At 47.1% G+C, this 22,580-nt stretch overlaps 2 protein-coding genes across 3 annotated transcripts in view; one reads left to right on the top strand and one right to left on the bottom strand.

Annotated features, from left to right (window-relative positions):
• CCDC83 (coiled-coil domain containing 83) overlaps positions 1–10,717 on the bottom strand; it is a 37,163-nt gene extending 26,446 nt beyond the window's left edge. The window contains exon 1 of one of the 2 annotated variants that reach the window (XM_038761945.1): positions 10,303–10,717. In XM_038761945.1, coding sequence (XP_038617873.1) covers positions 10,303–10,397 — 95 coding nt within the window. In that variant the 5' untranslated portion in view covers positions 10,398–10,717. The remainder of the gene's footprint in view (positions 1–10,302) is intronic. The other variant, XM_038761946.1, reaches the window with a different exon arrangement.
• Positions 1–22,580, top strand: part of SYTL2 (synaptotagmin like 2) — a 112,958-nt gene that overhangs the window by 20,732 nt on the left and 69,646 nt on the right. The window contains exons 3-6 of the mRNA XM_038761940.1: positions 2,180–2,425; positions 9,524–9,604; positions 10,240–10,372; positions 19,563–19,658. Of these exons, the coding sequence (XP_038617868.1) occupies positions 19,656–19,658 (3 nt within the window). The 5' untranslated portion in view covers positions 2,180–2,425; positions 9,524–9,604; positions 10,240–10,372; positions 19,563–19,655. The remainder of the gene's footprint in view (positions 1–2,179; positions 2,426–9,523; positions 9,605–10,239; positions 10,373–19,562; positions 19,659–22,580) is intronic.

Consider the following 22,580-nt stretch of genomic DNA (forward strand, 5'->3'; position numbering starts at 1 on the left):
GCTGCGTGACCTTGGGCAAGTCGCTCCCCTTCTCTGTGCCTCATCTGTACAGTGGGAATTTAGACTGTGAGACCCCACATGGGAGACGGACTGTTCCAACATATTTAGAATATATCTACTCCAAGCGCTTAGTATGGTGTCTGGCACGTTGTAAGCATTAAATAGTAAGGAAAAAAAGAGGATGCTTGGGTTTCCCTGCTAACATCTGTTAACACACATTCATTCATTCATTCAATCGTATTTATTGAGCGCTTACTGTGTGCAGAGCACTGTACTAAGTGCTTGGGAAGTACAGATTGGCAACATATAGAGACGGTCCCTACCCAATCAATCGTATTTATTGAGCGCTTCCTGTGTTCAGAGCACTGTACTAAGCGCTTGGGAAGTACAAGTTGGCAACATATAGAGACAGTCCCTACCCAACAGTGGGCTCACAGTCTAGAAGATAAATAGAGTAATAAATATGTACAAACATATATACAGGTGCTGTGGGGAGGGGAAGGAGATAAGGTGGGAGGGATGGGGAGGGGGAGGAGGGGAGGGGATTCGAACCCATGACTTCTGACTCCCAAGCCTGGGCTCTTTCCACTGAGATGTGTTCATGTGTGTGCACACACGAATGGAGCTGATACTGAAACAGGAGGCATAAATCTGCAGAGAAGCAGCGTGGCTCAATGGAAAGAGCACAGGCTTGGGAGTCAGAGGTCATGGGTTCCAATCCTGGCTCTGCCAACTGTCAGCTGTGTGACTTTGGGCACGTCACTTCTCTGGGCCTCGGTTATCTCATCTGTAAAATGGGGGGGGGGGGAAGAATGTGAGCCCATGTGGGACAACCTGATCACCTCGTAACCTCCCCAGCGCTTAGAACAGTGCTTTGCACATAGTAAATGGCAGTGGTGTTGACTCAGATGGGAAAGTTAGGGAAAGCAGGGGGTTTAGGATGAAAGGCAGATACCTCTGTTTTAGAGTTTGGGGTGCTGTCGGGACGTCCAGGTGGAGATGTCCTGGAGGCAAGAGCAGATGCGAGATTGCCAGTCAGGGCTAGAGAGATACATTTGGGAATTCTTTCCAAAGAGACAGTAGTAATAATAATAATAATGATGGCGTTTATTAAGCACATACTATGTGCAAAGCACTGTTCTAAGTGCTGGGGAGGTTACAAGGTGATCAGGTTGGGGGGGCTCACAGTCTTCATCCCCATTTTACAGGTGAGGGGACTGAGGCCCAGAGAAGTCAAGTGACTTGCCCCTTACTGTCCCAAGCGCTTAGCACGGTGCTCTGCACACAGTAAGCGCTCAATAAATACAATTGATTGATTGATTGCCCAAATCAATCAATTAATCTTATTTATTGAGCGCTTACTATGTGCAGAGCACTGTACTAAGCTCTTGGGAAGTACAAATTGGCAACATATAGAGACAGTCCCTACCCAACATTGGGCTCACAGTCTAAAAGGGGGAGACAGAGAAAAAAAACCCAAACATACTAACAAAATAAAATAAATAGAATAGCTATGTACAAGTAAAATAAATAAATAAATAGAGTAATAAATATGTACAAACATATAGACATATATACAGGTGCTGTGGGGAAGGGAAGGAGGTAAGATGGGGGGATGGAGAGGGGGACGAGGGGGAGAGGAAGGAAGGGGCTCAGTCTGGGAAGGTCTCCTGGAGGAGGTGAGCTCTCAGCAGGGCCTTGAAGGGAGGAAGAGAGCTAGCTCGGCGGAGCCGGGATTTGAACCCATGACCTCTGACTCCAAAGCCCATGTTCTTTCCACTGAGCCACGCTGATAGTACCTTCCTTCAGACTGTGAGCCCCTGGGGAGACAGAAACTGGGTTTGGTCTGATTATCCTTGCTTCCCTAATGCTTAGAACAATGCTTGCCACAAAGTGCTTAAATACCATTATTATTATTATTATCCAAAGTCATGTGAGTGGATAAACTCCTGAGCGGTTATTTAAACATTTATCAATGCTGATTGTAACAGGATTTAGTCATAGCACCTACTGAGACCAATGCACAACATACTAAGTGCTTGGGAAAACACAGAGAACCCCCAAGACCTATTTTAGACTGTCAGAGTAGCTCCCCAGGGCCTGGGTTTTATGGTCTTTAAAAATCAACCAAAGTCGTAAACAGTCTGAATGGGTGGCTGTGTTTTTCTGTTATTTCCAGTCCGTTGATGGTGATCGCATTGACCTCATCGCCCAGAAGGCCCAATTTCACAATTCTGCTCCAATTTAGAAAGCCTGAGAAAGCCCCGTTCCTTGTGAGATTTCCAGAGAAGAGGGCCATATGCTGAAGCATTGCCTCTGAAACTCCACTCCTACAACTCAAATATTTGCTGAAGGTTAATCTTGCCTCAGCCTTGCCAAAGGAAATCTACCCTTGGAGGCAGCTTTTTGTCTAAGCAAGGCTTCGGTGAGTATCATCAGGTGTAGACCTGTTATTCATGAAATTTAACCCTTGGCACCAAAGCTTAATAAACTCGAAGTTATCAAACACGGAAGGTATCTTGATTCAAAAAAAAGTCCAGGATGATGACTGTGAGCCCACTGTTGGGTAGGGACCGTCTCTATATGTTGCCAACTTGTACTTAGTACAAGCGCTTAGTACAGTGCTCTGCACACAGAAAGCGCTCCATAAATACGATTGATTGATTGATTGATGAAGTCAACCAATCGTATTTATTGAATGCCTGGTTGGGCAGAGTACTGTACTAAGAGGTTGGAAGAGTAGAAGTGAATTAGGAGGCATGATTCCAGGCTTCGACAACCTTACAATCTAGTAGAGCGCTTAAAACAGTGCTTTGCACATACTAAGTGCTTAACAAATGCCATCGTCATTATTATTATTAGAGAATCAATGATATTCATTGAGCACTTACTGCGTGCAGAGCACTGTACTAAGTGCTTGGGAGTGTACAATTCGAGTTAGCAGACATGCTTAACAAATGCCATCATCATTATTATTATTAGAGAATCAATGATATTCATTGAGCACTTACTGCATGCAGAGCACTGTACTAAGTGCTTGGGAGTGTACAGTTCGAGTTAGCAGACATGCTTAACAAATGCCATCATCATTATTATTATTATTATTAGAGAATCAATGATATTCATTGGGCACTTACTGCATGCAGAGCACTGTACTAAGTGCTTGGGAGTGTACAATTCAAGTTAGCAGACATGCTTAACAAATGCCATCATCATTATTATTATTATTAGAGAATAAATGATATTCATTGGGCACTTACTGCGTGCAGAGCACTGTACTAAGTGCTTGGGAGTGTACAATTCGAGTTAGCAGACATGTTCCCTGCCCACCTAAGAGCTTACAGTCTAGAGGGAGAGGCAGACATTAAAATAAATTACAGCTAAGGCATGTTATCGACAAGAAGGGGGGAAAATACGTTAACCACTGTAAATGGGCTGCAGGGTTTGAGAACCCAAGGTGGTGACACAGAGAGGAAAAACGACTCGAAGACCTGAGTTCAGATACAGCAGTAAAGATAGGAAAGCTGACTGCTCACCTGTTCACCTCCCGAGAGGTACGAGGGACGAACAGCCCCGATTCCAGCTGTTTTTTCCCTTTTAATAATAGTAATAATGGTATTTGTTAAACGCTTACTATGTGCAAAGCACTGTTCTAAGCGCTGGGGAGGTTAGAACAGTGCTTTGCACATAGTAAGCGCTTAATAAATGCCATTATTATTATTACAAGGTGATCAGGTTGTCCCACGGGGGGGCTCACAGTTTTAATCCCCATTTTTCAGATGAGGTAACTGAGGCACAGAGAAGTTAAGTGGCTTGCCCAGGGTTAATAATAATAATAATGGTGGTATTTGTTAAGCACTTACTATGTGCAAATAACTGTTCTAAGCGCTGGGGTGGGGCTACAAGGTGATCAGGTGGTCCCACTTGGGGCTCACAGTCTTAATCCCCATTTTACAGATTAGGTAACTGAGGCACGGACAAGTTAAGTGGCTTGCCCAGGAGTAATAATAATAATAATGGTGGTATTTGTTAAGCACTTACTATGTGCAAAGCACTTTTCTAAGCACTGGGGGGATACAGGGTGATCAGGTTGCCCCACTTGGGGCTCACAGTCTTCATCCCCATTTTACAGATGAGGTAACTGAGACACAGAGAAGTTAAGTGGCTTGCCCAAGGTCACACAGCTGACAAGTGGCGGAGCCAGGATTCACACCCATGACCTCTGACGCCCAAGCCCGGGCTCTTCCCACTGAGCCACACTGCTTGCCCTTGAATGTCAGTGGTGAATGTCAAGGGTTTAAAGCTCATTATGGGCAGGGAACATGTCTGCTAATTCTACTGTATTGTTCTCTCCCAATAATAATAATAATGTCGGCATTTGTTAAGCGCTTACTATGTGCAAAGCACTGTTCTAAGCGCTGGGGGGATACAAGGTGATCAAGTTGTCCCACGTGGGGCTCACAGTCTTCATCCCCATTTTCCAGATGAGGTAAAGCACTTACCCAAGCACTTAGTGGAGTGCTCCGCACATTGTAAATGCTCAATAAGCACCACTGATCCATGGATTGAGGAAAGGATACCAAGCGCTTAGTACAGTGCTCTGCACACAGTTAGCGCTCAATAAATACGATTGAATGAATGAAGAAAGGGTACGGCTACAAGTGCAGAGGCGACACAGAAGGGAGAGGGTCATACTCTTTTTCTTTTAGTGAACTCTCCCAAGCGTTTAGCTCAGTCTCCGTGGTGGCGTGCAATCAGTCGGACCATGGATCGACGGATGGATGCCTTCAAGTCTGTCCGACTGAAACACCAGTGGGATAAAACAGGAGGAGAAACTTCTCCCTTTCACATCTTTCCCTTCAAAGTCGCATCTCGACTGAACAACGCCAAGCTACGGGGAGATTCTCCTGCTCCGTGATTTCCCTTCCTGAGCGGTGCCAAGGAATTGCAGAGCTCGACCGGACGGGTAGATACTCCCTGACTGTGTAGTAAGTTTCTTTCATCTGCAAGGCTGCACCTCTACCTTTCCCTAATTAAAACCTGTTTTCCGGGATGGTTCACCCAGAAGGGAAATGAGGTTTCAGGTGAAACTGTTGGCTCAGGGCAGGCCCTCGAACACATGACCGATTCATGTGGCTTGTCATTTCTAAGGGACTGAGGCAGGAAAGGCCAGAAATTTACCCAGGGAGTGAAATGGCCAAGTCCACTGTGGGCAGGGACTGTGTCTGTTTGTTCTTATATTGCCCGAGCACTTAGTATAGTGCTTCGCACACAGTAAGCGCTCGATAAATATGACAATGAATGAATGAATTTCAGCTGCTCAGAACTTCCCGTTGCCTGAAACTGACTTATAATAATAATAATGATGGCATTTGTTAAGCGCTTACTATGTGCAAAGCACCGTTCTGAGCGCTGGGGGGGATACAAGGTGATCAAGTTTCCCACGTGGGGCTCACAGTCTTAATCCCCATTTTTCAGGTGAGGTAACTGAGGCTCAGAGAAGTTAAGTGACTTGCCCAAGGTCACACAGCAGACATGTGGCGGAGCTGGGATTCGAACCCATGACTCCAAAGCCCGGGCTCTTTCCACTGAGCCACCCTGCTTCTCTAGCAGCGTGATTTGATTTGGACTGGTCACTCCTGAGGTGATCTCAGAGTTCAGGAATTAGACAACTAGGAATGAAAAACAATTTTAATATAGAGAAATGAATAGCGCAGGGTCTCCATTCCAGGAAGATCTGGACTTATTCTTCTAGTTGTATGTATGTGTATATATATATATATATATATATATATATATGTATGTTTGTATGTATTTATTACTCTTTATTTATTTTACTTGTACATATCTATTCTGTTTATTTTATTTTGTTAATATGTTTTGTTTTGTTGCCTGTCTCCCCCTTCTAGACTGTGAGCCCACTGTTGGGTAGGAACTGTCTCTAGATGTTGCCAACTTGTACTTTCCAAGCGCTTAGTACAGTGCTCTGCACACAGTAAGCGCTCAATAAATACTATTGATTGATGGATTGATTCTAGTTAGAGGGTAATGTCGAGGGAACATATATTTTTGTTTCTGTTGGGTACTTCTAAGTGGTTAGCCCAGTACTTTGAGCTCAGAACATGCTCAATAAATATACCACTGATTGACCGAATGCAGAATGGGAGACAATCTTTAAACCAATCCCGTGGAAGGGAGTGTCTCCATTAATTTCACTGTATCTTCCTTTTTAACAAGACATTTTAACTACCAACATAAAAACCATGGATTACAATGACTCCGCTAGAAAATAAGTTAAAAGAACTCTCAATTATGTTTTGTTTTGTTGCCTGTCTCCCCTTTCTAGACTGTGAGCCTGTTTTTGGGTAGGGACCGTCTTTATATGTTGCCAACTTGTACTTCCCAAGCGCTTAGTACAGTGCTCTGCACACAGTAAGCGCTCAATAAATACGAATGAATGAATGAATGCTATGTTCCTCATCATCACTCGAGAGTGAATCTTGTAACTTCTTTTCTCTCCTTTCAAATGATTTTGTTTTTAATGAAGTCCTCGCTGGAAGCATCTCTTTTTTGTTGTTGTTCCCCAACGGAACGATGGTAAGGTCTCTGCATTTTTTTCTTGGTCCAGAGGAAAAAGGTTGGACTGGTGGTCAGAAGACCCCGGTCCTAATCTCGTTTCAGCCACTGTCCGGCTGGGTTATCCCGGCCAAGTCACTTAACTTCTCTGTGCCTCCATTTCCTCATCTGTGCAATAGAGACACAGTGCTGGCTTTCCTTCCCTCTTAGATTGTGAGCCCTACTGTACCCTCCCAAACACCTAGTAACGGCAGGTGTTCAATAAATACTATTGATTAAACAGGATCTTTGCATATATATCAGTGTCTTTCAGGCGCAGAGACCCTTCAAAGATAACCAGAATATCCTGAAAGGAAATGTGATTTCAATCACACCGTATTTTTTGAGCGCTTACTGCGTGCACAGTACTGTACTAATTTATATCTTGATTACACAGCCCTTCTGATAGGAAGGACTTCATCTAAGCAAAGGAGACTTCTGCTTTCTGCAATAGCTCCTTCTTTCCATCTCTGAGGGCCAAAATGTGTGGGAAGATTTATTTCAAAACATTGCCAGAGTAAACAGAGACTTCAAAGGGTGACAAATAATTTATGTTTGGAAAGGCACTTTGACTTTCATGGTTGAAAGGCAGCAAAATGACAATACTGATGCCCAGCTGTGAAAAAGCATTCACTACATGAATATTTTAGTGTCTCTCTCCTCGGCTAAACTGTAAGCTTTTTGAGGGAATGGACTCTGTCTATTAATTCTATTCTACCTTACTCTGTGATGAGTTCAGTGACCTTTTTCCTCTGGACCAAGAAAAAAATGCACACAGTAGGCATTCAATACATTGATGGATATTTCCTTTCAAACTCTTTATTTAAAAATAAAGATGACTTCTATCCTATAATAATAATAATGGCATTTATTAACTGCTTACTACATGCAAAGCACTGTTCTAAGCGCTGGGGAGGTTACAAGGTGATGAGGTTGTCCCACGGGGGGCTCACAGTCTTAATCCCCAACTACAGATGAGGTAATTCAGGCCCAGAGAAGTTAAGTGACTTGCCCAAAGTCACACAGCTGACAAGTGGTTGAGCTGGGATTTGAACCCATGACCTCTGACTCCAAAGCCCGGGCTCTTTCCACTGAGCCATGCTGCTTCTCTAACAAACAATATAAATGTTTTAATTTATATTAAATGCATATGTTGCCAACTTGTACTTCCCAAGTGCTTAGTACAGTGCTCTGCACACAGTAAGCACTTAATAAATATGATTGATTAATTAAATAGAACACAGGCATTGGGACTCCTGCAGATAGATTTCTGATACTTTCTTTTAAAATGTCAACTTTAAAATGTCTCAAAAGACATCATCATCATCATGATCAATGGTATTCATCAGGCACCTGATTGCAATGGACTGTATTAAGTGGGAGAGAATGCGAGACGCAAGATACACAAATCACTGCCGCATCAGGAGCTTACAAGTTCTACTACTAATAATTAATACTAATTATGGTATTTGTTAAGCATTTCCTATATATCAAGCGCTGGGATAGATACAAGTTTATCAGGCTTGATACAGTCTCTGTCCCACAGAGGGCTCACAGTCTAAGAGGGAGAGGACAGGTGTTTTATCCGTAGTTCGCAGTTGAGGAAACCGAGGCCCAGAGAAGTTAAGTAACTTGCCCAAGGTTACACTGCAGGCAAGTAGCAGAGTGGGAATTAGAACCCAGGGCCTCTGACTCCCAAGCCCGTGCTCTTTCCACTAGGCCATGTGGCTTCAGTGAGGTACAGACACTGACAAAAATGTTTACAGTACAGAGAGCAGGAGAAAGAATGCTATAACAGGAAATAATAATAATGGCATTTATTACTGAGCCCCTTCCTTCCTCTCCCCCTCGTCCCCCTCTCCATCCCCCGTCTTACCTCCTTCCCTTCCCCACAGCACCTGTATATATGTTTGTACATATTTATTACTCTATTTATTTTACTTGTACATATCTATTCTATTTATTTTATTTTGTTAGTATGTTTTGTTTTGTTGTCTGTCTCCCCCTTTTAGACTGTGAGCCCACTGTTGGGTAGGGACTGTCTCTATATGTTGCCAACTTGGACTTCCCAAGCGCTTAGTACAGTGCTCTGCACACAGTAAGCGCTCAATAAATACGACTGATGATGATGATTTATTAAGCACTTACTATGTGCAAAGCACTGTTCTAAGCGCAGGGGAGGTTACAAGGCGAGCAGGTTGTCCCACAGGGGGCTCTCAGTCTTAATCCCCATTTTACAGATGAGGGAACTGAGGCCCAGAGAAGTGAAGTGCTTACCCAAAGTCACGCAGCTGACAATTGGCGGAGCCAGGATTTGAACCCATGATCTCGGACTCCAAAGCCCGGGCTCTTTCCACTGTGCCACGCTGCTTCTCAGTAGTATATATGTAGTAGGCTGAAATAGCTCGATTGATAATTGAGTGTGCAGTCATTCATGTACGTAAGTGCTGAAGAAAGAACTTAACAATGACTTGCTTGGGAGGCCTTGGTATTATTTACATGAACAATATTTTTACTTTGCTTACCCAATCTCATGACTTATTTTTGCCTTTGTGTGCCATACATACGCTACCTCCAGCTGAAAGTCATCTAACCACAGAACAGACAAGGCATCATTTTGTCATTTTCCAGAAACCCTGAAAACCTCAGTCTGGTTACGGTCCTAGACACGCATTACTTAAAAATGAAATCATCTCTTAAAAATAACGAAGCTCTCTCGAACTGCCAAGGTCAGGGGGTGACCCTCATTTCAGCCTTAAGTCTAAAAGGGGATACCTAGGTGACATACGCTTATTTGTGCTCGTCTTACCCTTTTTTTGGGCTCCGACGCTGATGACCCCATCGATTGAATGAATCCATTTTGCAATGGCTCCATTACTTGCTGAGCCACATTTTCTGCCTTTCTCAGGGTACAGAGAAGCCTAGATCCTCACTGGCCAGACCCAGCTTAGCTGCATTCCAGGACATCCTGAGGCCACCCCAGAACCAAGTAGGTTGGCCTAGTAATAATAATAATAAATAATAATAATAATAATGGTATGTGTTAAGCACTTCCTATGTGCAAAGCACTGTTCTAAGCACTGGGGGGATACAAGGTGATCAGGTTGTCCCACTTGGGGCTCACAGTCTTAATCTCCATTTTACAGATGAGGTAATTGAGGCCCAGAGAAGTTAAATGGCTTGCCCAAGGTCACACAGCTGACAAGCGGCGGAGCCGTGATTCGAACCCATGACCTCTGACTCCCAAGCCTTCTCTCTTTCCCCTGAGCCGCACTGCTTCCCCCAATTATAGAGCAGAGGCCTAGAAGTCAGGACTGGGCTTCTAACCGTGGCTCCTCCACTTGTCTGCCGTGTGACCTTGAGCGGCCCGCTTAACTTCACGGTACCTCAGTTATCTCATCTGTAAAATGGAGTTAAGAGTACGAGCCCCATGTGGGACAGGGACTGCGTTCAAAGTGATTGGCTTGTAGCTACCCCAGTGCTTTGCACATAGTAAGTGCTTAAATACCACCATCATCGTCAAAGTTATTACTAATAATAACTAGTGTGATAGCACTTTCGGGTTGGACCGACAGTCCGTTCAGCCCGGAATTCGGGTAAAGGCCGCCATCTCTATTTTCATAGGAATGGGATACAAGCGATCCAGAAATCTTGGAATGACGCTCCCACCCACGGATGCCCTCTCACCTCGAGCAGTGCTGTTTCCTCGCCGGCTGCTTTTGGCCTCCCTTCAACCCTCGTGGAAGGACCGTCTCAGGTGAGTCTCCCACTTGGGTGGCCATGAGTCCTAGACCCTTGGCCAGCTAACCATGATGCAGCAATGGATATTCTGGTCCTGCTCCCACCCCCTCCAACATCCCTGCACCAGGGAGGTTTAGGGAAGAAGGGAAAGAGAGAGGGGGAAGAGATGAGGGGGAAGGGAGGGCCCTAATGGCTAGGCCTTGGGGTTAACAAGGTAGATGAAAACGAGGCAGGTGGAAATGAGGGAGGAGGAGAGAAAAACCAAACTACTGAGAGGCATGGGCAGGGAGGGGAAAAAAACAAGTGAGGGACTAAAGCCAAGGCGAACATGGTCAAGGGAAAGGGATGGGAAGAGGATGAAAGGGAAGGTGACTGGGAGGGAAGAGAAAGGAAGGGAAAGAGTGGGAGGAAAGAGGAAGAAAGGAAAGGTGAATGGGAGGGAAGAGGAAGAAAGGGGAGGTGAATGGGAGGGAGGAGGAAGAAAGGGGAGGTGAATGGGAGGGAGGAGGAAGGAAGGGTTGTGAGTGGGAGGGAGGAGGAAGGAAGGGTTGTGAGTGGGAGGGAGGAGGAAGAAAAGGAAGGGAAGTGGGAGGGAAGAAGGAGGAAGGGAAGGTGAGTGGGAGGAAAGAGGTAGGAAGGGTTGGTGAGTGGGAGGGAAGAGGAAGGAAGGGTTGGTGAGTGGGAGGGAAGAGGAAGGAAGAGTTGTGAGTGGGAGGCAAGAGGAAGGAAGGAAGGGTTGTGAGTGGGAGGGAAGAGAGGAAGGGGACAGGGAGGGGAAGCGGAGGTGGAGAAAGTCCTGCGGGGGAAGGGTGCGTGTGTGAGTTGGGCGGGGAGCCGCTGGCACCGGGAGTCCGGGCGCTCGGGCGTCCAGCTCCTCCTCCTCCTCCTCCTCCTCCTCCTGGCCCTGGTCCCGGCCCCGGCCCGCCCCCGGGCCTCGGTGGGGCTGCCCTCCCACCTGGGCGGAGGGGCAGGCAGCCCGCCAGCCAGGCCCGGGACCCAGCCGGCCCCCACGGGACCAGCGGGACCGGCCGCCGGGTAAGGGGGGACGGGCCGGGCCGGGACGGGACGGGGTTTGGGGGGCGGGGGGCCCGGAGGCTTGGGGGACACCCCCCCCCAGCCCAGCCCAGTCCAGCGCAGCCCTCTGGCTCTCCCGGACACATCGCGGGGTTCCTCTCTCCCTTTCCTCTCCCCCCGTCCCTTCTCTTTCTCCCCTCTTTTCCCCCTTTCTCCCCTCTTTTCCCCCTTTCTCCCCTCTTTTCCCCCTTTCTCCTCTCTTTTCCCCCTTTCTCCTCTCTTTTCCCCCTTTCTCCTCTCTTTTCCCCCTTTCTCCTCTCTTTTCCCCCTTTCTCCTCTCTTTTCCCCCTTTCTCTTCTCTTTTCCCCCTTTCTCTTCTCTTTTCCCCCTTTCTCTTCTCTTTTCCCCCTTTCTCTTCTCTTTCCCCCTTCCTCCTCTCTTTTCCCCCTCTCTCCCCTTTCTTCCCCCTCCTCCCCCCTTCTTCCCCCTCTTTCCCCCTTTTCCCCCCGTTTCTCCCCTTTTCCCCCCATTTCTCCCCTTTTCCCCCCGTTTCTCCCCTTTCCCCCCGTTTTCCCCCTTCTCTTTTTTCCCCCTTTCTTCTCTCACCCCCAACTTCTCCTCTCTCCTTCCCCCTTTTGCCCCTCTTTTCTTCCTGCCTGTTTCCAGCATTCCTTCAATAATAATAGTAATATTTGTTAAGCACTTACTATATGGCAAGCACTGGGGTAGATATAAGGTAATCAGGTTGTCCCACATGGGGCTCACAGTCTTAATCCCTATTCCACAGATGAGGTAAGTGAGGCACAGAGAAGTGAATTGGCTTCCCCAAAGTCACCCAGTTGATAAGTGGCAGAGTCGGGATTAGAACCCACGACCTCTGACTCCCAAGCTCAGGCTCTTTCCACCAAGTCACTCTGCTGCTCTATACTCAATACTAACAGGATTCATTCATTCAATCAGGTCATCCAGCAGACATTTGGAGGGGCTGGGGTTTGGAATCCAGGTCCTCTGACTCCCAGGCTACATTGGATTTTAATGTGGAGTTTTTCCCCTTCTGTTATTTGGGTCCCGATGTGATGCTTGTCTGCCACCGGCCAAACGCTAGATGCCAGCTAGAGTCGGGCAGGGACTGACCCATGTCCAGAGGGGGTTGAGATCACACTGACCTCGATTTCAGATCTCCCCATCAACCAAGTCGAAGAGAAGCAGCTCTGGGGTGGACAGACTACAGGCCGGGAATCAGAAGGACCTGGGTTCTAATCCCACCTCTGCCACTTGTCAGTTGCGTGACCTTGGGCAAGTCGCTTCACTTCTCTGTGCCTCAGTTACCTCCTCTGTAAAATGGGGATTCAGACCGTGAGCCCCACTTGAGACGTGGACTGTGTCCAACCTGTTTGTCCCTATCCCAGCGCTTAGTGCAGTGCCTGGCACACAGTAAATGCTTAACAAATGCCAGAAAAAAAAGTGCTGTTGTTCTTTAAGATCCAACCTCCCCCTTAAGTCAGTAGGTTCAAGGGATTTTTTTGCCTTTAGGGTAAAGGTGAATGGAAAACGGCCATCAGGGTTCAAGCCCCGGTTGCCATTCTGAGATTAGGGAGATCTCCCCAGACAGGGGAGATCTCCATGGGATAAGGCTGTTTATCAGCAAACTGGTGGGAGAGGATTTGAAGGAATCGGTGGGAGGCACCTAGAGAGAAGAGAAGACCTCCTCAATGGCAGCATATTTCTCTTTAGTTACTGGGGAAGAGGCTCTGACCCATTTGCAGGCAACAGACTCTCTCCACTCTCTTTACCCAGCAGTTATTCGTGGCTCTCCCGTGTTTTCCTCTCAATCAGCTCAGCCCAGAATTGCCCCTTCATGATTCCCTTGTGTAGAGGAGATATTACACTGGAAAGAAAAGATGAGCTTTACCCGTGGGATGCCGATCATATTTTTTACATGGTATTTGTTAAGCACTTTGTGTCAAGCACTGTTCTAAGAGCTGCGGTAGATACGAGGTAATCAGGCCCGGTAAGATCGCTGTCCCACGTTGGGTTCAGGGTCTAAGTAGGAGGGAGAAAGAGGTATTGATTGATGGCAGAGTCGGGGCGACAACCCAGAAATTCCTGTGTCCAGGTCAGTCCACTGCTTTCAAGAGAACCCCAGCCACACTAAACACTATGGTGTAATAATAATAATGTTGGCACTTGTTAAGTGCTTACTATGTGCAAAGCACTGTTCTAAGCGCCTGGGGGGGATACAAAGTGATCAGGTTGTCCCACGTGGGCCTCACAGTCTTAATCCCCATTTTACAGATGAGGTAACGGAGGCTCAGAGAAGTTAAGTGACTTGCCCAAGGTCAAGGTGACTTGCCCATGGTGTCCCATGAAAATGCCAGACTCGCGTCGTTCTCTAACAGTACCATGAGCCTCTTTTTCCGGAGGTCTGTCTGGGCCTTCCTTGGCAAGAGCGCTTCTCTGGGGGAGCCCCTGTCCCCCATTCCTTGCTGCAGATTTATTGCTGCTATTTATTTTATTTTGTTAGTATGTTTGGTTTTGTTCTCTGTCTCCCCCTTTTAGACCGTAAGCCCACTGTTGGGTAGGGACTGTCTCTATATGTTGCCAATTTGTACTTCCCAAGCACTTAGTACAGTGCTCTGCACATAGTAAGCGCTCAATAAATATGATTGATTGATTGCAGAGCCACCGCAGTCCCCATCCAGGTTCCTGTGAACCTGGGCGCCATCCCTGAGTCGCAGAACTCGGGGGCAGGAGCCAGGGCAGAGAGTGAGGCTGAAAAGAAAGAATCCCAGACATTAAGGCATCCCGTCCTACTTCTGTAGAGATTCATTCATTCAATCGTATTTATTGTGCGCTTACCGCGTGCACAGCACTGCACGAAGCGCTTGGGAAGTACAAGTTGGCAACTTATAGAGATGGTCCCTACCCAACAACGGGCTCACAGTCAGGAGATGGGTCAGCGGATAAACAAACAAATGGCCACCGCAGACCCTCTCCTTCCTGAGGATCAGATTGGGGTCAGACCCCCACTTTTCCTTTTGAATAGTAATAATGGCATTTATTAAGCACTTACTTTGTGCAAATCACTGTTCTAAGCGCTGGGGAGGTTACAAGGTGATCAGGTTGTCCCACAGGGCGGCTCACAGTCTTCATCCCCATTTTACAGATGAGGTAGCTGAGGCACAGAGAAGCGAAGTGACTTGCCCAAAGTCCCACAGCTGACAATTAGCGGAGCTGGGATTTGAACCCATGACCTCTGACTCCAAAGCTTGGGCTCTTTTCCACTGAGCCACGCTGCTTCTCAATGTAATGACATGAGGCCTGTTGGGAGCCATCAGGGGCAGGGACGCCGGGCTCTGCTTTTTTCCTCCTCAGTTTCTCCCCTGAAAGTGAGGGCTCGGTTAAAACTGTGGAAGGAACGAATCATTGTGAGAGAGAGAGAGAGAGAGAGAGAGATCATGTTCCCCTCCTCCCTTTTGCCACCTTCCTTTTTGTTTTGAGACAGTCCTTTTGGGTACCAATTTGGCATGGCGACTAAAGAGGCTTAAAAAATGTTCAAGCAACTTAGTAAGAGTGATAAAGGTTGAGTGAACTCTACTTAAATTATTAAGTGCCATTTCCGGAGGGCTCCCTGGGTTTTGTGCCCAGGTACTGAACAAAGAGAAGAATCAGGCTTTGCCCTCGGGCATTCGATCATCTCCTGGAGCCAACAAAAATCTAGTCTCATGATCGAGACCGGAATGGACCACTTCCTGCTCCGAGCTCTCTTGCTCTGCGACCAAATCCGTGCACCGTTGTGCAGTATTGGGACTTGGGGATGCTTACGTGCTTGCCCTTCCTCTGGTTTGATTTCCCATCAGATCGGCAGCTCCCTGAGGACAATGCCTTGTGACTGTTGTACCCCTCCCAAGCTCTTAGTACAGTGCCTGGCGCCTAGGAGACGCTCAATAATTAATCAATCGATGGTATTTATTGAGTGCTTACTATGTACAGAGCACTGAACTCAGCACTTGGGTGAGTGTAACGCAACAGAATTAGCAGACACGTTCCTTGCTCGTAACTAACTGACAGTCTAGATATCACTGATAGGTGCAGGATAAGATGGAGTAGGAGATGCAGGAGTAATAATAATAACAATAATAATAGCGTTTATAAAGCGCTTACTATGTGCAAAGCACTGTTCTAAGTGCCGGGGAGGTTACAAGGTGATGAGGTTGTCCCACGGGGGGCTCCCAGTCTTCATCCCCATTTTACAGATGAGGGAACTGAGGCCCAGAGAAGTGAAGTGACTTGCCCAAAGTCACACAGCTGACAAGTGGTGGAGCTGGTATTTGAACCCACGACCTCTGACTCCAAATCCCAGGCTCTTTCCACTGAGCCACGCTGCTTCTCTACCGAGTACTGAGGAAGGGATATTTAACAGCAAAATATCCCCCAAGCTGCATCCACAGCGACAGTTTGAACAGGTACTGGCTCTGTATCAAGGCCAAATGGTGTATCTCAGTCATCGATCAATAGAGTTTATTGAGCACCTACGGTGTGCAGAGCACTGGACAGAGCATTTGGGAAAAAGTGCATGATTCCTGCCTCCAAGGAGCGGGTGACAGACACAATTTACAGATAGAAGAAAATAGCTGTGGCCTACAGTGTGGAAATCTTTATGCATAAAAGTGCAGGGAGTGCCGAAGTGCTGAGTTGGTGAGAAAGTGCTGGGATAATTACTGAGAAACCGGCACCTGAGAAAAGTTTTTAATTCCACCATTTCCTGGAAAATGTGGCTAGATGATGGTGTGAGGGAGGTGGAGACTTGTACTCCAACAACCAATATCAGCAATAGAACTGATACAACCCCCCCTTTCAGACTGTGAACCCACTGTTGGCTAGGGACTGTCTCTATATGTTGCCAACTTGTACTTCCCAAGCGCTTAGTACAGTGCTCTGCACACAGTAAGCGCTCAATAAATATGATTGATGATGATGATGATGATACAATCAATCAACCAATTGTATTCATTGAGGGTTTACCGCTGTCTGCAGAGCACTGTTCCATTCATTCGATGGTATTTGTTGAGCGCTTACTGGGTGCAGAGCACTGGACTAAGCGCTTGGGAAGTCCAAGTCGGCAACATATAGAGACGGTCCCTACCCAACAACGGGCTCACAGTCTAGAAGGGGGAGACAGACAGTGTAGCTGATCCCTGCCCACAAGGAATTTACAGACTAGAAGCGGGTGACTTGGTTCTCAGGTGAAGAAATCCAGTCTGGAGAAGCAGGGGTCAGGTTTTCAGGGAGCGGGAGTGTGTGTTGGTGTATTTTGGGGCGGTGTTCGCCTCGCCCAGGGAGAAAAGTCTGTCCTGTTCCTGCTTCGCGCCTCAGCGCGAGAGACGCAATCTCTCAAAATTCCTTCAGGAGAGTCATAGAGTGAGCTCACCTGTTTGCTGGATGACAGCACCATCACCTGCCTCCCATAAAAAGAAGGTGGGACCAGGGAGAGTCAGGCCCCGGGGAAGGACAACACAACAGACTCCATCTGTTAGTTTTGGTGCTGATGGGAGAGAGGTGGCCCTGTTCCCCGGGAGCTCAGCCTGTTTGTTCTGTGGGTGTCACACATATCCGACTTGGAATGCCCCCAATCCCTCTGCCCATCCGCCAAGCTCGCTCTCTTCCTCCCTTCAAGGCCCTACTGAGAGCTCACCTCCTCCAGGAGGCCTTCCCACACTGAGCCCCTACCTTCCTCTCCCCCTCGTCCCCCTCTCCATCCCCCGCATCTTACCTCCTTCCCTTCCTCACAGCACCTGTATATATGTATATATGTTTCTACATATTTATTACTCTATTTTACTTGTACCTATCTATTCTATTTATTTTATTTTGTTAGTATGGTTTTGTTCTCTGTCTCCCCCTTCTAGACTGTGAGCCCACTGTTGGGTAGGGACTGTCTCTATTTGTTGCCAGCTTGTACTTCCCAAGTGCTTAGTACAGTGCTCTGCACACAGTAAGCGCTCAATAAATATGATTGATTGATTCAAGGCCCATCTCCTCCAAGAGGCCTTCCCTGACTAAGCCCTCTTTTCCTTTTCTTCAACTCTCTTCTGCGTCGCCCTGACTGGCCTCCTTTATTCATCCCCTCTCCCAGCCCCACGGTTGCCTTCCTCTGAACAGAAAGAGCACGGGCTTCGGAGTCAGTGGATTATTTATTTATTTATTTATTTTACTTGTACATATTCTATTTATTTTATTCTGTTAATATGTTTTGTTCTCTGTCTCCCCCTTCTAGACTGTGAGCCCGCTGTTGGGTAGGGACCGTCTCTAGATGTTGCCAACTTGGACTTCCCAAGCGCTTAGTACAGTGCTCTGCACACAGTAAGCACTCAATAAATACGGTTGAATGAATGAATGAATGAACTGGGGTCCTAATTCTGGCTCAGCCACTTGGCTGCTGAAAGACCTTGGGTAAGTCATTTAACTCTGCCTCTATTTCCTCAACTCTAAAAGGGGGATTGAATACCTATTCTCCCCCCTACATAGTACGTAGGCTGTGGGACAAGGTATATATATGTATATATGGGAGCTTAGAGTCTTGTGGCAGGGAGAGTTTCTCCTCCGGCAGGACATCTAGCTTTATTTTTATTTATTCTGGTGACTTGACACCTGTCCATGTTTTGTTTTGTTGTCCGTCTCCCCCTTCTAGACTGTGAGTCCGTTGTTGGTTGGGGATCATCTCTATCTGTTGCCGACTTGTACTTCCCAAGCGCTTAGTACAGTGCTCTGCACACAGAAAGCGCTCAATAAATACGATTGAATGAATGAATGTATATAAGTTTGTACATATTTATTACTCTATTTTACTTGTACATATTTATTCATTTTATTTTGTTAATATGTTTTGTTTTATTGTCTGTCTCCCCCCTCTAGACTGTGAGCCCACTGTTGGGTAGGGACTGTATATGTTGCCAACTTGTACTTCCCAAGCGCTTAGTACAGTGCTCTGCGCACAGTAAGCGCTCAATAAATATGATTGATTGATTGGGTAGGGACCGTCTCTATATGTTGCCAACTTGTACTTCCCAAGCGCTTAGTACAGTGCTCTGCACACAGTAAGCGCTCAATAAATACGATTGAATGAATGAATGAATGAACAAGGACTGTGTCCAACCTGAATAACTTGCATCTATCCCAATGCTTCGAATAGCGCTTGACAGATAGAAACCGCTTAATGAATACCATTGTTATTATTATTGTTATGAATAATAAAAGTAATTATAATAGGGAGCTTGCTCTAAGCAGATAGCATAGGGAAGGTATTTAGAGCTCCATCTCCCCACAGCACCCTAGTCCCAAGCCACCCTGTTTCTTGGCTGAGATCAGAGAAATGTTAAGGATCAGCAGGAGAAGTCTGGCAGAGGACAAGGGCACCTAAGGAACATTTAATAATAATAATAATAATGTTGGTATTTGTTAAGCGCTTACTATATGCAAAGCACTGTTCTAAGCGCTTGGGTAGATACAAGTTGATCAGGTTGTCCCACGTGAGGCTCACAGTCTTAATCCCCATTTTACAGATAGGGTAACTGAGGCACAGAGAAGTTAAGTGACTTGCCCAAAGTCACACAGCTGACAATTGGCAGAGCTGGGGTTTGAACCCATGACCTCTGACTCCAAAGCCCGGGCTCTTTCCACTGAGCCACGCTGCTTCTCTTGCGCTTCCTCTGTCACCTCGATGCCATCCCTGCATGGTGCCCCCGGGCCTGGTGGTTTCGCTGATGCCGGTGGTGGCACGTCACGGCCACCGTGGTTTGCCGAGGAATGAGACCCGTCAGCATTTCCACCAGAGAAAACCTTCAATTTGGGGGCTGCCGGCCTGTAGCCGTTCCTCCCGGGCCCAGACCTGGCAGAGCGTCTTGTCATCTGGGAGCGATTTGGGTTATCGGAATTTGAGAGGACGAGGGTGAGCCGGAGTCCGAAATGACGGGCCTTGAGGGGGAAAGGAGAAACCAAGTGGGTCTGGCTTGCCCTTGAGGTTCCCGTAGCCCGCTCCTCCGAGACGCGTCGCGGACCGTTTTTCGTCCGGGGTTCAGATGGGATTGTGGGGAGGCGGGTCAGACGTGCTGAAGCCGGGAAGGCCTTGGCTTCCTGGAGGTGGTCGTCTGGTAGTTCTGATTGACGTTTCTCCATCCCTCCTTCCTCCCCAGCTTTCGATCCGGAGCCTCTTGTGGGACGGGGACCGAAGACAAGGCCGTGCAGTCTCCGGAGCTGAGGGTGTCACACAGTGCAGGATTCCACACATGGTAAGTGCTTCATAAATGGGATTTGGTCATTCAGTCGTATTTATTGAGCGCTTACTGTGTGCAGAGTACCGTGCTGACAGCTTGGGAAAGTACAGTACAACGGTAAAAAGGGACATCCTTGGACGACCGTGACCAGGCCCGCCTGGTGGAGGAGGAAAGCAGCCGATGGAATCCACACTGGGGAAGCGGTGTGGCCTAGTGGGAAGAGCTCGGGAGTCAGAAGGACCTGGGTTCTAATCTCAGCTCCGCTGGGTGACCTTGTGCTAGTCTCCTAACTTCTCTCTATCTCAGTTACCTCAACTGTCAAATGAGTTCAATACCTGTTCTCCCTCCTACTTAGCCTGTGAGCCCCTATGTACAACCTGAATAACTGAGCAGCGTGGCTCAGTGGAAAGAGCACGGGCTTTGGAGTCAGAGGTCATGGGTTCAAATGCCGACTCCGCCACTTGTCAGCTGGGTGACTTTGGGCAAGTCACTTAACTTCTCTGGGCCTCAGTTCCCTCATCTGTAAAATGGGGATTAAGACTGTGAGCCCCCCGTGGGACAACCTGATCACCTTGTAACCTCCTCAGCGCTTAGAACAGTGCTTTGCACATAGTAAGCGCTTCATAAATGCCATTATTATTATTATTATTGTATCTACTCCAGTCCTTAGAACAGTGTTTGGCACATAGTGAATGCTTAACAAGTACCATTTTTTTTAAAACCCGCTGAATAGATTCCCCAGTGACTTCTTAGAGCAACAGGGTGGGAAAGATTCTGTGCACTTGAATTTGTGACCTTTGGCTGTTTGATATTTGCCCCAACCCCACATAGCTTTAAATTCTTTATTATAAACTACTTATTCATACTGCTGTCAGTCTCTCCTTCTAGACTGTATGCTCATCGTGGGCAGGGAATGTGTCTGCTAATTCTGTCGTAGTGTACTCTCCCAAGTGCTTAGAACAGTGCCCCGCACATAGTAAGCACTCCATAAATGCCACTGATCGATTTGATTAAGAACCGACGTCCAGGCCTCTTTGAAAGATGTGGGTGTTTTTTATCAAAAAGGATATGCTCTAGTAGAGGTCTCTGTATATAATATAATAGCAATAATAATAATGGCATTTATTAAGCGCTTACTATGTGCAAAGCACTGTACTAACACTGGGGAGGTTACGAGGTGATCAGGTTGTCCCACGGGGGGCTCCCAGTCTTAATCCCCATTTTACAGATGAGGTCACTGAGGCCCAGAGAAGTGAAGTGACTTGCCCAAAGTCACACAGCTAAGTGGCGGAGCCGGAATTTGAACCCGTGACCTCCGACTCCAAAGCCCGGGCTCTTTCCACTGAGCCACACTGCTTCTGTGTATATTCCACTTCACTAGTCTGCCTGCTTGTTTCCCATGTGACGCTCAATCGTCACTAGCCAGGGACATTTTGACGTCCCCAGAAAGTAGGCGTGCTTAAAATCGTTTCTCTCAGATTTTCCGTTCCGGACTCTTGGAATTAACGGCGACACGAGAAGCAACGTGGTCTAGTGGAAAGAGCGCGGGGCTGGGAGTCAGGAGACCTGAGTTCTAATCCTGGCTTCGCCACTTGTCTGCTGTGCGACATTAAGTGTGTTGTTTAAGTTTTCTGGGCCTCAGTTTCTTCATCTGGAAAATGGGGATTAACTGTTCTTCCAGTTCTTCCAGGGATTAACTCCCTGTTCTTCCTCTCCGTTTCACTGTGAGCCCCAGGAGGGCCAGGGACCATGCCCGATCTGATTATGTTTACCCCTGCAGTTAGTGTGGTGGTTGGCATATAGTAAGCGCTTCCCAAATTCTACAATTATTATTGCTTTCTTGCCTAAATGTTCCTGAAATGGAAAAAAAAATCTCTATAGGCTCAGTGTATTGATTCAGAGATTAAATATGGGATACTAATAGACGAGTCCCAGAGAAGGAGCATGGTCTTTCGGAGTCTGTGGCTTGGAAATTTCAGTCAGCAACAGTTATCGAGCATCTTCCGTGAGCTTAGCGCAAAACTAGATATGGAGGTACATAGCTAGAACTAAAAGATACGGTCGCTTGCTCTTGAGGAACTTCCATTCTAGTGAGAAGGATGGGTGGTCAGAAATGCCCATAGTAAGCGCTTAATAAATGCCATCATTATTGTTATTGTTATTATTAAATGGACAAATGGCTTGTGGTCTGTTTCAAAACGAATTTCACAACAGCAGCAAGACATGCATAAGCCCTGCTCTCCGGAAGCGTGCGATCAAATGAAGGGAGAGGGAGCAGAGATGGAAAAAGCGGGGAGTTGTGGGGGGAGACCGCCTGAGGGAGCAGGGTCTGGGAAAGAGGAAGATCGGGAAAATATGGGGCCAGCTGGGAATGGCAGCCAGGGCCGGGTGGAGTGGTAGAGGATGGCAGGGAGAGGCCTGAAACCTGGTAATGATGGGAGCGGAGGCCAGTGGGTGCTAAATAAATACAATTGAGTGAATAGACTGTGAGCCCACTGTTGGGTAGCGACTGTCTCTATATGCTGCCGACTTGTACTTCCCAAGCGCTTAGTACAGTGCTCTGCACACAGTAAGCGCTCAATAAATACGATTGATTGAATGACAGTTCAGATTCTTTGGATCATGGCGCGAATCCTCTAACAGAAGTTGGGGCATATGTTTTCATCCCGAAGCCAAGCTCATAAAAGCTCAGGAGATGCCCCAGCTTGGATCTCATGTGCATTTTCCAAATCCGCAGCAGTTTGTAAGGCCCTTTAGAGAGTGGTTTTTTTTTTTTCCTTTTTGTCTTTGTTCCCTGGGGGAATTACACCATTCATAAGAAGTGGCCCTGGAGAAAGATCATTCTTCTCTATAAAACTCGGAGTGCTGTTGGCAACAATTTCCAAAGCGGGTGATGGATTTTGTTAGTAAATTGAAGGTTTCAAGGAGGAAGCTGGG

Source organism: Tachyglossus aculeatus, chromosome 20 (assembly GCF_015852505.1).
Source record: "Tachyglossus aculeatus isolate mTacAcu1 chromosome 20, mTacAcu1.pri, whole genome shotgun sequence".
Classification (NCBI taxonomy): Eukaryota; Metazoa; Chordata; class Mammalia; order Monotremata; family Tachyglossidae; genus Tachyglossus; species Tachyglossus aculeatus.